We start from the raw sequence: 16,543 nt of genomic DNA, 5'->3' as shown, positions 1-16,543 counted from the left end.
AATCACCCACTCCACCTCCTCCACGGTAATAGGCGCACTGAGCTCTACCAAACCTTGGGCCACCTCTCCCGTCCAAAGGCGATGACGTCTGTGGCCCATAAAGGCGACCAAAAAACTCCTTCAATACTGCATTTTTTTTGGGTTACATTTGTACCCCGCGCTTTCCCACTCATGGCAGGCTCAATGCGGCTTACATGGGGCAATGGAGGATTAAGTGACTTGCCCAGAGTCACAAGGAGCTGCCTGTGCCGGGAATCGAACTCAGTTCCCCAGGACCAAAGTCCACCACCCTAACCACTAGGCCACTCCTCCGCCCATTAATACTGTCGTCACTATGTGCCATGTCTCCCAAAGCATCTCGCGATGTCAGGGCCGGTCTTAGGCCGAGGCGACCAAGGCGGCTGCATAGGGCCCCGCACTTAAGGGGGCGCGGCGCGCCTCAACTCTGCCTTCTCCGCTGACCGCTGCATCCCGCTCCGCTCCCGCACCGGTGCCGCCCACTCCCCCATAGCCCTCGTTTGCTTCCCGTCACCCTGCCTTTAAATATTGTATTTTTCCTCGAGTCGTGGTGCCGACATTTGAAAGTAGCAGGCTCCAGCTTTCCCTTCCCTCGCATGGTTCCACCCTGGCAGAAACAGGAAATACATCAGAAGAGGGTGGAACCATGCGACGGAAGGGAAAGCTGGAGCCTGCTACTTTCAAATGCCGGCGCCGCAACTCGAGGAAAATGGACGATTGGGGCCTTCCTCAGCCTTACAAGTGACCAGCGCCTGTGAAGGGAAGATCGAGGGAGGTACCTTGCTGGCATCTAGTGATTGGTGGAGCTGCCCTCCTGCTTGTTGGTGTGTGGGAGGAGAGTGGAGATCTTCGCTGCATTCCTGGTGCTTGCTTTCCATCAGACACCAAGGTAGAAGCCCCTGACATCAACGGGGCTTTCCGTAGCCTTACAGGTGATTGGCGCCTTTGCAGCACTCGGCCGCAGGGTGTGGTCAAAAGGGCATGCCGAAAGGGGCTCCTCACCCTGCTTCTTTGGAGCACCAAGGAGCCCCTAGGGGGTGTTTTATTTACTTTGTTGCTCGCTTTATTTCTGATAATGGGGAAGCATGAAAGAACTGTTAAACCAAAGTTCTCCACTTCCACAGCAAGTGGCCTGCTGGACAAACATCTGATCCTGGTGGGTCAAAGGACATCACTGGACCTAAGGTACTTTCCCTGGTAGATGTTTCGCTCAGCCCCCCTAATATGACTTCCCCTCTTCTTGTTTTATCTCTGTTAGCTGGGGATTCCCAGGAGGTTCCCCTGTCTCTAATGGGGTCCCAAGAGAAAATTGCTCCTATTCAAACTCTTACATTTGTGAAAATCCTGATTTGAATCAGGTAACCACCTTCCTTAGGAAATATTTTAGGGAGGTTCTTGGTCTAACTCTGATACCATTCAGTTGAGTAACTATTATTATTTACCATCTAAGAAGAAGCTCTCAGTGAACCAGCGGGAGGTGGATCAATTAGTTTCTGAAGTGGATCTCACAGCATTTCTGGAAGTTTCACAAGATATTATTATATCTAGATCCATCCTTCTGGTTACTTTCATTAATGAGAATGATAAATCACTTCTCTTGAAAAATTTTTCCCTGAAGATGTAAGCTTTTATGGTATAAAGGTTAATGTTTTTCTTGATGTTTCCAGGGCTACTCAGCTTCGGCATAAGGTTTTTATGGGCCTGAAGCCTAAAGCAGTGGCCCTAGGAGCAATTTTAAAGTTTCCATGTAAATATATCATCACTGATTAGGGGAAGAAGTTTGTGTTCTGGAAAACTTTGCAATTGGAAGATTTTATTAAAGGTCATGAGAAATTATTGGTCTGGTTAGGAACCGTATGTGTATGATGCTAATGGATAAGCATACATCCCCTAATTTGATTTTTCTTGGTTAGAATTATGTATTTTGTAGTCTCCCTCCTTGACGTGGGCTTGAAGGCAATTGGTCTTGAAATGTATTCTTCATTGATGGGTTTCTGTAATTTATGTCTTTTTCTTTTTGTTTAGAATTCTAATTTTAAAAAAGTACATGGACGTCAAATGTTTGTGCAAAAAAAGTGACTACAGTGATACATGAGGGGTGTAGAAATTCAAAGGAACAGTACACAACTGGGAAAAAGAGAAGGACTGGGGAACATGATGATATTGGTGTGCAATTGGGCACATGAGAATTGTGATATTATGATCCCTTGTTTCATATTGTTGACGGTCTGCATTTTCCGTATGGGTGGTATATTGGTGTATTAGGTTCTGCCCAGTGTAATATTTATGGTACAGTAAGGTTCTGAGTGTGTTTTTGCACAAAGTTGTGCATAGTGTTTTGCAGTTGAGCGATTGTGGTTAGTATATGCTTTGAGCAACCACTTTATTCTTTGTCATATGATACATATCTAATATCTAAATTTAATTAAAAGGTATTAATTGTGACTATTTTATTTTTACTTTTTTTTTCTGTGTGTTGTCAGACAATTATGGATGTGAGCTCCACCCCTGGAATTACTAATTGTAGTGGACTTGAACTGAATAATTTCTGGGGAGGGGGGGTTTCATGTTAACATTGTGCTTATTATTTCAATCAATTTTTCTGTATAAGTTTAGCTTCATTTGTCTTTATTTGAAATTTCATAAACAAAAAATGTTCTAAAAATTGAATAATCTTGTCAATGGGGTGGAGCTAGGGTGGGGGTGGGGCCCCACCAAATTGGTCTGCACAGGGCCCCGCACTTGCTAAGACCAGCCCTGCGCAATGTGGCTATCTTAACTGGCACAGAGCTCCTATGGACCATCTTTGCCAGAACCCTACCACTCTTGTTCGCAAATCTTTAAAGTTTATATTTGTAATGCGCTTGGGACTTCTTCGCTCTCCTATGCAGCAATTCATTTAAAGCCTGTTGGCCCTCCAAAAATTGTTTTCTAACCCCCACGGAGTGGCTCCTCCCATATTGATGATGCAACACCTCGCGATGCCAGGCCTTCCGCTGAAAACAAAAGAAATCACCCCCCCCCAGCCGTCTGTTGCATCTCAATACTCCAAATGATCCTGTCCACTTGTTGAGAACATAGAATCAAGCAAGCCATGTCCAGAGAACTATATAGAGTGCCCCCTGGGTTCAGTCCTAGGCAACTCACATCCGAAACTTCTAGTATGCTGCCTGTAACTCATCCACATATGGCCGTGCTTCAGCAACTGCAGCAAACAAGTGAACTTGCCCATTGTCCACTATCTTAAGCTTCACTGGGTAGAGAAGACTAAATCAAATTTTCATGTCAAACAAATTGGAGCACAGCAGGGCAAATGCTTTGCATGCAACCGATACTTTGGCGGAGTAATCTTGAAAACACAATACTCAAGCACCTTGGTATTCCAATTGCACTCCCACCCACAAGGCCTGTAATATCGCCATTTTATGTACATAATTTAACATTTTAAAGCCACTTGGGGTCTGTCAGCTCCCTCTTTTCATTGCCCCAATCTATGGGCTCTCTCCACCCAAAGGGTGCCAGCCCAGTCTGCCAGCATTAACACTTGTGGGAGCCATGATTCCAGGAACTTGCAGAGGTCTCTCTCAGGGAGCGTTTCTGGCAAACCAACCGTGAGGATTGTTGCGGCGGGACCTGTTCTCTAGGTCCTCTACTTTCAATTCCAAGTCCACAATATGTGCTATGAACCGAGGCTGCTCTGCCGCTGCCTGTTGCAAGGTGTCTTCGATGTTCCCAACCCGCTGCTGGACCGTCTGAAGCTCTGCCGTCAAAGTTGTGTTTACGCTATTCTATTCCGTCCAATTTATCCAAAATTAATTGTAACTTCCTACCAAGTGTTTATTCCACAGCCTTTTTCACCTCTGCTGAGATTTCAGCTGTCCATTGTGAGCATGGTGTCGGCGAAGGCGGCATGCCTATATCTGCCATTTTTGTCTCGTGCACAAGACTTTTCTCCTTAGTTTCTCTCCTCGCAACCTTGGATGCCATCCGTGCTTCGGACCCGGTACAGTAATCAAACTGGTACAACCCACTCTCTCCTGGTAGCTTTTCTTTCTCAGTTCTAGGGGGGAGGGAAAGGCTTTCTAAAGCAGATTATAGCGGTTACTCAGGAGCAGTGATTCCACGCTACCTCACTACTCCATGACCCAACCGGAAGTCAGCACCTGGTAGCCTGACCTGACCAAAAAGAACGTTTAGACTTGTCCTCAGGAAGATGCAGAGTCTTTGAGTCACCCTGATCTTTCACTAACTTTGGTAAGTTCTCATCAAACAACAGCTTGCCCTTAAAAAGGAGCTTAACCCGCTGCCAGTGGTGCAACCACAGCAAACAACGGGCTATGACCACCAAAGATGTCTGCTTGGCTGACGCACGAATCAAGTCATACAAGGAATCCACTAAATATGCCACGTCCATCAATTCAGTAGAAGGCTGCCCATCTGACTCCTAGAAGGAATCCAAAATCTGGTGCACCCAGCTAAGGCATGCTCTAGCAGAATACAAACTGCAGATAGCCATCTGCAAAGAGAGCACTTCTGAACTGACAGACGAAGGCTGCACTGAATCCACAAGTTGAGGCTGAGTTTGGCTTGGGGGGATCAAAAGAGATGAAGACGAACAGCTGAGAAGGGAGTGCTGAAGTGGTCTGATATGGAATCTGGCCCACGGAAAAATATCCAAGAGAGGCCATTGCACCCAGAACGTGAACATATTCTGAGACCCAGGGACATGGTAGGGAAGTAGAACCTGATTTTGCGTGAATCTTTTGCTGATGAGCAACAGGAAGAAATGTCTTATGCCTATGTCAAATATCACTCCCAGATTTGTGTTGGAAACAAATGACTCTTGGTAAAATTGAATACCAATCCTAAGGACTCAAGAAAAGTAGCTATCTTGCAGACTCTCTTGATAGACAGAGGTGTAAATCAGCCAATCTAATTGAGATGGACATGGGGGAGGCTACTGCTTGCCCCAGGATTGGTAGCACAGAATGATGCTACTAACTGGGTTTCTGCCAGGTACTTGCGATATTGATTGGCCGCTGTTGGAAGCAGGATACTGGGCTAGATGGACCATTGGTCTGACCAAGTATGGCTATTCTTATGCTCTTAATCGTCGAGGTATAGATGAACCTGGAAACCATCCTTGCAAAGAAAGGCTGCCCCTACTACCATGACCTTGAAGTGTCCTTTGTGACGTGGAGACTGAATGGTATGGTCATAAATTGAAAATGTTCTCCAAGGATTGCAAATCACAAATGTTCTGTGAGGTGGTGAAATGGGAATATGAAAGTGTGCTTCATTGAGATCCAGGGAGATTAGAAATTCTCCCTGCTGGACTGAAACTATTACAGACTGCAATGTTCCCAATATGAAATGTTGAGCATTTAACACTCTGTTGACTCTTTTGAAGTCGAAACCTAGGTATTGTGTTCAATTCTGGTCGCCGCATCTCAAGAAAGATATAGTAGAATTGGAAAAGGTGCAGCGAAGGGCGACTAAAATGATAGCGGGGATGGGACGACTTCCCTATGAAGAAAGACTAAGGAGGCTAGGGCTATTCAGCTTGGAGAAGAGACGGCTGAGGGGAGACATGATAGTGGTATATAAAATAATGAGTGGAGTGGAACAGGTGGATGTGAAGCGTCTGTTCACTCTTTCCAAAAATACTAGGACTAGGGGGCATGCGATGAAACTACAGTGTAGTAAATTTAAAACAAATCGGAGAAACTTTTTCTTCACCCAACGTGTAATTAAACTCTGGAATTCGTTGCCGGAGAAAGTGGTGAAGGCGGTTAGCTTAGCAGAGTTTAAAAAGGGGTTGGACGGTTTCCTAAAGGACAAGTCCATAAACCGCTACTAAACGGACTTGGAAAAATCCAAAATTCTAGGAATAACATGTATAGAATGTTTGTTCGTTTGGGAAGCTTGCCAGGTGCCCTTGGCCTGGATTGGCCGCTGTCGTGGACAGGATGCTGGGCTCGATGGACCCTTGGTCTTTTCCCAGTATGGCATTACTTATGTACTTATGTACTAGAAGGAATTCTCCTTCTTTGGAACTGCAAAGTACATGGAATAATTTCCCATTCCCCAGTCACAACTAGGGACAGTCTCTGTGCCTAAATAAAAAAGTGTTTGCAAGGTGACTTGAGCTGCTTGACATTTGGGCTGGAGCTTGCATGGAGATTCCAAGAAAAAAATCTGCAGTGGAATGGGAGAATTCCAGTTTGTAACCCTACTTTATTATTTCCACGACACATTGGTCTGAGATAATTTTGGTCCATTCCTCACGGAACCTGGAGAGGTGCTCTGCTATTATGAAACCTGACGACTGAACCAAGACCCCATCATTGGGAGGTGCGGGAGGCCTTGGTAGACCTGGAGCTTGAAGTTGAGTTCTTTCTGTCAGCATGAAAGTAGGCTTGTATTTGTTGAAATGGAAACTCTGAAAGTTAGATTTGCCTGGTCTGTAGCACTTGGCCTTTAAACCTCAGATGAGATTTAAAAGAATCTTTAGGCCTGTCCTCTGGCAAAGCTCTAAGACTTGGAGTCACAACTTCACTAGATCTTCTGCAAACAAAAGTTTACCTCTAAAAAGGTAACTTGGTAAATATGACTTAGAAGCCACATCAGCTTACCAATGCCTAAGCCAGAGATATCTTCTTGCTGAGAGTGTCACGAATTGGCTGGTGTGGCTGTGCACTAGAACTGACTGGCATGGCTGCACACTGGAGCTAACTAGTGTGGCTGAGAGCAAGAGCTAGATGGCGTAGCAGAATATAGCTGTTTGTAGCCTTGTGCACTATTGATGACAAGCTGCAGTTCAACTTGAACCAGCAAATTCTAGATCTCTGTGCTCACTCTCAGCTAGTTGCTTTAACCATTAAGCTATTCCTCTACTGTTGCATCCCTACCTTGTTCTTCTGGCAGCAGCCATATTGGCAGGATCATCTGAGGAGCAGCCATCTTAGGTAGCTCTTACCACTAGCCAGATCAGTGGCTGCCCAACCCCGTCCGGATCCCGAAGTCCTGGTGGCCACCTGCACCAGGTGGCTCAACTCCTGGGGAACGGTGGTCGCTTCCCAGGTGAAGTTAGGGGTTGTCCGGTTGCCTGACCAAGTGCGGCGCTGCTCTTCATCCACCGTGCTCAGTTGTGGTACAAGGGCTCTCTACCCAGTCCTAGCATCTACAGTGAAGTAGCTCTGTAATACCGTTAGCTGTCCAATACAATGAAAAGGTGCAAAAGAGCAATAGAAGCATGTAGACAAACTACAACATACAGCTAGTGGTGCTGCTGATACAGTGGCGGCTGGCGCTGGAATGCAATAGTTTTGGTCAGTGTCAATGCGCAATACCAGAAAGCAGAGCTGCTGTGGAAAACCAACACAGCTAACCTTTAGCACTGTAGCATAGTGTTAGCTGTTCAGCCATGCAATGAACTGCTTCTCAAGGTAAACAACAAGGGAGAGTGAAGTAAAATATGCCCCATTTGAAATACAACTCAGTTCCACAGCTTCTAATATTATGCACAAACCAGCCTTGAACCTGTGACCTTCAGGTTGAAAGCCAGACACCTTCCAGAATAAACTATTCTGCTTCTCAAAGCACTAACACTGCACCTGGAGAAAATTCCAGCATAGCAACACATCCCCACTCTTCCTTGGTTACCATGGAGACCAGGAGAAAAATGGGAAGAGTACACTAGCCTAAAAAAAATTAAAAAAAAACCTCCAGTTGTAAAACTTCTCACAGAAACAGAAAGCCGAAAGCACTAAGCTTGACTCTATACTAAACACATCTGTAAAGATGCTGGAAAAAAGGAATGCCTGTACAGCCAATATAAATATACTTCTAGTAACAAAAAAAGTTCCACAAATGAAGTGAGGGAAACTTTCAGGGTGTGTGTGGTTTTTTTTTTTAAGTAACTACCCTCTGTCAAACTGAGGGGACTCAGAACTCTCTAAATGCAAGGTATATAAGAATATAAAAACACTAAATAGGCCCTCTCAGAGGACCTAACACACATGCCCCGCTGCTGCTCATTGGCTCCCACACTAGGAAAAGCATTTAACCAACTCTGAAACTACAAGCAAAATCTTAACTCGCCATAGGTAGCATGGACTTTTTTTGGTGACTGCTGCCACCAACTAATCCACTTTAGGCAAACGAAGCTTTTCCATATCAGGCATGGAAATGGGGTACAGATGCGACATAGCCTTCGCCACCCAAAGGGTAGCACCCGGAGTGACCCATTGAGCAGTGATAATTCCTCCATAGCCTCATGTACTGGAAAACACTTAGGCAGTCTTCTAGTGCTCGCCATTTTAGGATTAGCAGATGCAAGTATAGCAAGATCAGAAGCAGAAATATTAAGAAACTGGAAAGCCTTAGGTATAAAGGAAGGAAACTCTTCCTTATGAAACACCTGCACCACAGTAGGATCATCAGATTCCTCTGTAAACAGCTCCTCCTCCTTCACTTCCTCCTAAGTCTGTGCAGAAAGGGACTGCCCTGACATGACTGTCAGATTGACAGGGAGACAGGGAAGCAATAGACCATACATCTGAGCTAGAGTGCAAACATCTCCTCTTCAGGGCAGAGTTCATCAGGGGAGACTGAGGCAGGAAACAAGCATGAAATCTCCAAAGGCTGAGCTAAAAAGGAACTGTCAGTTCCTCTACCAGAGCTCAACTTATAGGCATTATGGAGCCGCAGAATTAACTCGTTGTGGAGGGGGGGCGGTCAGAAGACCACCACCATACCCCCTTTTAAAAAGGAGATAGAGCAGCTTTTACACTAGAATGGGGTGGGGGGAGAGCCAACAGTCGCCCAGGAGCTCATGGTTTAGAGTGGAGTATCCTTGAAGGGTAATATTCAAACAGGACACTCAGGGAATCCAGTAGAGAAGTTTCAACAATGCCGAAAGAAAGCCACGTGTGTTTAAGGAGAAAGCAGGGTAAAGTATATACATTATCACCGTCAAATTCAAAGCAGCTTGTAGAATGCAAGGAAAAAAAAAAGACACTGTAATGGGACAAAGTCAGCATGGGTTCACACACGATAGCTGGCCATTTTTCTTTACAGTAAACTGCCTTGATGCCCTGTGGTTCGAGGGGCAGTATAGTAAATGCTATAAACAAGGTGCCTGGGCTTGGCAGGAACATAGGAGCATTTTAATATGAAAATGAAATATGGATGGAAGTGTTTGCAGTGATTCATGAATATGGGGTATAAATTTCCCCAGCAGCTTTATTGATATCTTTAATGGGTTTGCCTGTTGGGTTGGACATTTGTTATGTTATAAAGGCAACTTATGTGCCTATATACCTTTAGAAAATAGCCTTTCCAAGAGCTCCCACACAGTTGCACATTTTGCAAGGCAGTTTAGTTGCTTATGCAAGTATTTTATAAGACTTCTGCTCAAACTCCACCCTTTCTTTTCCATGGAACATTGGGCAGATTTTAAAACTGAAAATGTCATGAGTTACCCATGTTACAATATCTTGAGAGTCCTTCAAAAAGGCAAATATATTTAGACCAACTATGGTAATCATTTTAAGAAACCCAACTTCATTTACATTCTCACATCGTCATCTTGTTGTTAAATTACAGACTTCAAAATTTCCAGTCAAAGATCTTTAGTCCAACTGGTTATTTTCACCTCGGTCCCTGCATTACCTAAATATAGCTAGTTAAGCTAACGCATAGGACAATAAGCCACCTTGGCCAAAGATGCACTAATAATCAGAACCCAAGAATGGCCCACTGTTTTAATTGTTGCTTTCTTAACATAAATGAGAGCCTGTTTGGATTATATTAAATAACAATGAATAATAGTTTTTCAGTTATACCATCTGAAGATCATCAATCCTGGTGGCGACTCCAGATGCCATTTCTTTTCTCTCCTGAGGTGTTTCAGGACAGGGATAGAGGGAGGCACGGAACCTGAAAGATATAGCATTTGAGAAAGATCTTAGAGTTAAGCTAAGTCATCCACGAATGATAGATAGATAGATAGATAGATAGATAGATAGATAGATAGATAGATAGATAGATAGATAGATAGATAGATAGATAGATAGATAGATAGATAGATAGATAGATAGATAGATAGATAGATAGATAGATAGATAGATAAACATACAGTTGTCGATATCCATTTTTTTTTTGTCTGGCAGTTTCCTCCTCCTCTATGAGTTTCCAACTTAACAAATCAGTACCTTCTGGGTTACAGCACCATAAGTCACCATTTTCAACCACAGACAGTGGAGGGACACCAACCCCTACAAACAACAGGAACAGTCTAATGGAGTAGGCCAAAAAGGATGGCACTTCCAATAATCCAAAGGAGTCAAAAACCTCTTTGCACACAATGTTTATTCTAATAAATAAACCTTGAAGACTCGACACTGAATAGTGTTTCAGCACTGAGCACCTGTTTCAGAAGTCTATGATGTATGATGTATGAAGAAAGGTCTATTAGGACACTGTATCTGGTTAGTCTTCAAATATGCAATGCTGATTGTGGTCGTGCAACAACTAAGTTCTTCATAAGAACGTTTTTTTAATGAAGAGCTTAGTTGTTGTTGCACAAAGCTTTTGATTCCCTTATGTTATTGGAAGTGCCATCCTTTTTACCCTACTCCATTAGGCTGTTACTGTGGCTAGGCATTCATCTAGTGTGGCAGTATTTCAGTGGAGTGGCAGTGCAGAAGTAGGAGAGCATCGCTCTCATTTCCTCACTTTTCCCTTCCACCCGCTGCTGCCTCTGCCATCCCTCTTTCTGGGCAGAAGAGGCAAGGGGATTCAGCGACGGCACGGAACCTTTAAGTACAGCCTGCACTCAAGTGCTGCTGCATTCCGCACCTCAGACAGGAAGTCCTCTGTCGGAAGGAACAGAACACTGCAGTGATTGAGTATGGCACAGCGCTGGTGCTGAATCTCCTTGCCATTTCTGCTAAGTGGCAGCAGTAGCAGCAAGAGACTAGTAGGAGGAAAGAAGAAGGGGAGATCCTAGGTGCTGGAAACTAGAGAGAGAAGGGAAAGAAAGTGGAGATGCTGGACTATAGGAGAAGTAAGGCTTTGAGCTGCCCTGACGTTGGGGGTTGTGCACATTACCAGGGGCAGCCCTATAATTAGGTAAACTTAGGCAGCGGATTCAGGCGGTACTTTTGAGGGAATGGCATTTTGCCACTGGGAGGCCTACTTGTCCTCCAAGTCCCTCTCTCCAGAGCTTCACTGCCGCCTCTCTCTTCAGCATCTCTCCTTTCATCTCCCCCCCCCCCCCCCCCTCCGGCCAACACTGCCTGGCCACCGGCCCTGCCATCTTCTCTCTGTTGTGGCCTGACTCTGAGGAAATAGGATGTTACATTAGAGCAGGTGGGCTGCAGTAGACACTGCGCCCAACAGCCAGGCAGCGTATGTGAATCACCAGCAGCAGCAACTTTTGTAAACAAATAAAGGTAGACTCAGGAAAAGGGGGTTGAGGAAGGAAGGGGTAGATGGCAGACTGTGGCCAAGTGAGGGGGGGTGGGGGAAAGAGAGAGTGTGAGTGAGTGAGTGATGCTGCAGCTGGACAACAGGAAACAGAAGTGAGAGATGTAGGGAGTGTTGGGAGGAAGAGATGTTGGACTTGAGGATAGGGTAACAGAAGAGAGAGAGAGAGATATCCGATTCAAGGGAGGGGCAGGATAGGGAGGGAGAGATGGATCACTGAAAACTGCTCTGAAAGCTATCTTAAGGGCAATATATCAAACCAAGTTTCCAAGTTTATTACACAGTTTATCACGCTCTATGATTCTGCCATCAAGACAGTTTACACTCTAAAAGTAATAAAAATAATAAAAGAAGGGAAGTGAAGTGAAGGAATAATACAACATAGTAAGGGAAAAAGGAGGCCGAACTACAATGTGTAACAAAAAAGCAGGGGGACGGATACACACAAGGTAACTTCAGTGCTTCGCAGAATTTGCATCTAGGCTAGCGCCTCAAGTATAAGCATCTAAGAAGAGATAACTTTTCAAATCTATTTTAAATTGAGTCAAGGATGTCTGCAAATGCAAATGGGAAGGAAGCGAAGATACTTACCTGTAGTAGATATTTTCCGAGGATAGTGGGCTGATTATTCTCACATTTGGGTCAGCGATCAGCGCCGGACTGGGAACAGGCATTCAAAATAGCAAAAAAGTTTGCTGCAGCCTTCTAGTACACAGAGTGTCTGACTGCGCATGCACCGAGTGCCTTCCTGCCTGCTGCGCAGCCAAGCTCCTCAGTTCAGTCAACAGTAAAAGATAGATAGAGAAGACAACTCCAAGGGGAGGTGGACGGGTTTGGGAGAATAATCAGCCTGTTGTCCTCGGAGAATACCTGCTGCAGGTAAGTATCTTCGCTTTCTCCAAGGACAAGCAGGCTGTATTATTCTCACATTTGGGGTATCCCTAGTATCCAGGCTCACCCAAAACAATAAACACTGGCCAACTGGGCCTTGCAACAGCGAGGAAGTAACAAAGATTCACCTGAAGACTATATACAAACTAGCTGAGAGTGCAGCCTGGAACAGAACAAAACGGGCCTAGGGGGGTGGAGTTGCATTCTAAACCCCAAAGAGATTCTGAAGCACTGACTGCCCAAACTGACTGTCGTCGGGTGTCCTGATCAAGGCAGTAGAGTGTGATGTGAACGTGTAGACTTTGTCCGCTCCATGTAAAAGGCCAATGCTCTCTTGCAGTCCAAGGTGTGCAAGCTGCTTTCACCAGGGTGGGCATGAGGACGGGGAAAAAATGTTGGCAAGACAATCGACTGGTTCAAATGGAACTTCGACACCACCTGTGGCAGGAACTCTGTTGTGATGAAACTTAGTATAAGGTGCATCCACTACTAGGGCCTGAAGCTCACTAACCCTACAATCTGAATTAACAGCCACCAAGAAAATGACCTTCCAGGTCAAGTACTTCAGATGGCAGGAATTCAGTGGCTCAAAAGGAGCTTTCATCAGCTGGGTGAGAATGACGCTGAGGTCCCATGACACTGGTGGAGGTTTGACTGGGGGCTTTGACAAAAGCAAACCCCTCGTGAAACGAACTAAAGGCTGCCCAGACATAGGCTTACCTTCTACACGTTGATAATAAGCACTAATTGCACCAAGGTAAACCCTTATGGAGTTAGTCTTCAGACCAGACTCTGATAAGTGTAGAAGGTATTCAAGCAGGCCTTGCTGTCACACCAGATTGCAAACCTCCTCCATTTGAAACAGCAACTCCTCTTAGTCCCGGGAGACACCCTCCAAAAGACCTAAGAAAACAAAATTCTCGGCTCTCAACATCCAGGCTGTGAAAGCCAGAGATTGGAGGTTGGGATGTAGAAACGATCCCTCGTTCTGTGTGATGAGGGTCGGGAAACACTCCAATCTCCAGGGTTGTTCGGAAGACAACTCTAGAAGAAGAGGGAACCAGATCTGTCACGGCCAGTATGGCACAATCAGGATCATTGTTCCATGGTCTTGCTTGAGTTTCAGCAAAGTTTTCCCCACCAGAAGTATGAGAGGATACGCATACAAAAGGCCTGTTCCTAAATGCAGGAGAAAGGCATCCAATGCTAGTCTGTCGTGGGCCTAAAGTTTGGAACAGAACTGAGGGACCTTGTGATTGAGCTGAGTGGCAAAAAGGTCCACTGAGGGGGTGCCCCACACTTGGAAGATCTCACAGGCTACCCTCATATTCAGTGACCATTCGTGAGGTTACATAATCCTGCTCAACCTGTCGGCCAGACTGTAGTTTACGCCTGCCACATAAGTGGCTTGGAGAAACATGCCGTGACGGCATGCCCAAAGCCACATCTGGATGGCTTCCTCACACAGAGGGTGAGATCTGGTGCCTCCCTGCTTGTTGGTGTAGTTCAGTGCAACCTGATTGTTTCAATCAAGATAATTTGGCTGGATAGCCAATCTCTGAAAGCCTTCAGTGCGTTCCAAATCGCTCGGAGCTCCAGGAGGTTGATGAAGAGCTGTCTTCTGAGGGGACCAGGCTCCCTGAGTGAGAAGCCCATCTACATGAACCCCCCCACCCCAGGAGCGATGCATCCGTCATCAGCACCTTTCGTGGCTGAGGAATTTGGAATGGGTGTCCCATAGTCAAATTGGATCGAATCGTCCACCACTGAAGAGAAAGTGCAAAGTTGGTGAACACCTGGATGACATCTTCTAGGTTCCCCGTGGCCTGAAGCCACTGATAAGCTAGGGTCCATTGAGCAGATCTCATGTGCCCCAAGAGTCTCAACATCTGCCGAGCTGTGATTTGCTGAGACATTCGAACCTTGGACACTAGGGACAGAAGGTTGTCAGCCTGGGTCTCAGGAAGATAGGCTTGAACTGTTCTCGTGTTGAGCAATGCTCCAATGAATTCCAATTTTTGAACGGGAGTGACATGGGACTTGGGGTAATTTATTACGAATCCTAAAAGTTCCAGCACCTGAACAGTCATCCATATGGACTCTAGAGCACCGGCCTCCAAACTGCTCTTCACTAGCCAATCGTCGAGATAAGGAAACACGTGCACTCCCAGCCTGCGTAGCGACACAGCAACTACTGCTAGGTATTTTGTGAATACTCTGGAAGCTGACTCTAGACCAAAGGGCAGCACGTGGTACTGGAAGTTCTGCATTCCCAGCCAAAATCGAAGATACTTTCTGTGAACTGAAGGTATCAGGATACGAGTATAAGCACCCTTTAAGTCCAGAGAACATAGCCAATCCTTTTCCTGAATCATGGGGAGAAGGGTGCCCAGGGAAACCATCCTGAACTTTTCTCGAACTAGGAATTTCAGGGGCTCTTAGGTCTAGGATGAGACTCATCCCCCCTGTTTTCTTCTGCACAAGGAAGTACCTGGAATAGAATCTGGTGGAACGGGTTTGACCGAATGGGCCTGTAGAAGGATGGAGAGTTCCTCTGCAAGGACCTGCCTGAGCTTAGCCGAGATTGGGTGGCAGAACCGGTGGCGGGAGGCAGGGATGGTGCTGGGCAGACTTACACGGTCTGTGCCAGAGCCGGTGGTGGGAGGCGGGACTGGTGGTTGGGAGGTGGGGATGGTGCTGGGCAGACTTATACGGTCTGTGCCAGAACCGGTGGTGGGAGGTGGGGCTGGTGGTTGGGAGGCAGGGATAGTGCTGGGCAGACTTGTACGGTCTGTGCCCTGAAGGGGACGGGTACAAATCAAGGTAAGGTATACACAAAAAGTAGCACATACAGTGGTGGAAATAAGTATTTGATCCCTTGCTGATTTTGTAAGTTTGCCCACTGACAAAGACATGAGCAGCCCATAATTGAAGGGTAGGTTATTGGTAACAGTGAGAGATAGCACATCACAAATTAAATCCGGAAAATCACATTGTGGAAAGTATATGAATTTATTTGCATTCTGCAGAGGGAAATAAGTATTTGATCCCCCACCAACCAGTAAGAGATCTGGCCCCTACAGACCAGGTAGATGCTCCAAATCAACTCGTTACCTGCATGACAGACAGCTGTCGGCAATGGTCACCTGTATGAAAGACACCTGTCCACAGACTCAGTGAATCAGTCAGACTCTAACCTCTACAAAATGGCCAAGAGCAAGGAGCTGTCTAAGGATGTCAGGGACAAGATCATACACCTGCACAAGGCTGGAATGGGCTACAAAACCATCAGTAAGACGCTGGGCGAGAAGGAGACAACTGTTGGTGCCATAGTAAGAAAATGGAAGAAGTACAAAATGACTGTCAATCGACAAAGATCTGGGGCTCCACGCAAAATCTCACCTCGTGGGGTATCCTTGATCATGAGGAAGGTTAGAAATCAGCCTACAACTACAAGGGGGGAACTTGTCAATGATCTCAAGGCAGCTGGGACCACTGTCACCACATAAACCATTGGTAACACATTACGACATAACGGATTGCAATCCTGCAGTGCCCGCAAGGTCCCCCTGCTCCGGAAGGCACATGTGACGGCCCGTCTGAAGTTTGCCAGTGAACACCTGGATGATGCCGAGAGTGATTGGGAGAAGGTGCTGTGGTCAGATGAGACAAAATTGAGCTCTTTGGCATGAACTCAACTCGCCGTGTTTGGAGGAAGAGAAATGCTGCCTATGACCCAAAGAACACCGTCCCCACTGTCAAGCATGGATGTGGAAATGTTATGTTTTGGGGGTGTTTCTCTGCTAAGGGCACAGGACTACTTCACCGCATCAATGGGAGAATGGATGGGGCCATGTACCGTACAATTCTGAGTGACAACCTCCTTCCCTCCGCCAGGGCCTTAAAAATGGGTCGTGGCTGGGTCTTCCAGCACGACAATGACCCAAAACATACAGCCAAGGCAACAAAGGAGTGGCTCAGGAAGAAGCACATTAGGGTCATGGAGTGGCCTAGCCAGTCACCAGACCTTAATCCCATTGAAAACTTATGGAGGGAGCTGAAGCTGCGAGTTGCCAAGCGACAGCCCAGAACTCTTAATGATTTAGAGATGATCTGCAAAGAGGAGTGGACCAAAATTCCT

The 16,543-nt window shown here is 46.0% G+C and overlaps 1 protein-coding gene across 1 annotated transcript in view; it reads right to left on the bottom strand.

Moving 5' to 3' along the window:
- The window catches only part of ATP6V0A1 (ATPase H+ transporting V0 subunit a1), a 251,391-nt gene that overhangs the window by 148,103 nt on the left and 86,745 nt on the right, over positions 1-16,543 (bottom strand). The window contains 1 exon segment of the mRNA XM_030220840.1: positions 9,867-9,960. Coding sequence (XP_030076700.1) covers positions 9,867-9,960 — 94 coding nt within the window.

This window comes from Microcaecilia unicolor, chromosome 12 (genome assembly GCF_901765095.1).
Source record: "Microcaecilia unicolor chromosome 12, aMicUni1.1, whole genome shotgun sequence".
In the NCBI taxonomy this organism is placed as follows: domain Eukaryota; kingdom Metazoa; phylum Chordata; class Amphibia; order Gymnophiona; family Siphonopidae; genus Microcaecilia; species Microcaecilia unicolor.
The sequence above is the reverse complement of the archived record's forward strand: the minus strand, read 5'-3'. Positions and strand labels throughout refer to the sequence as shown.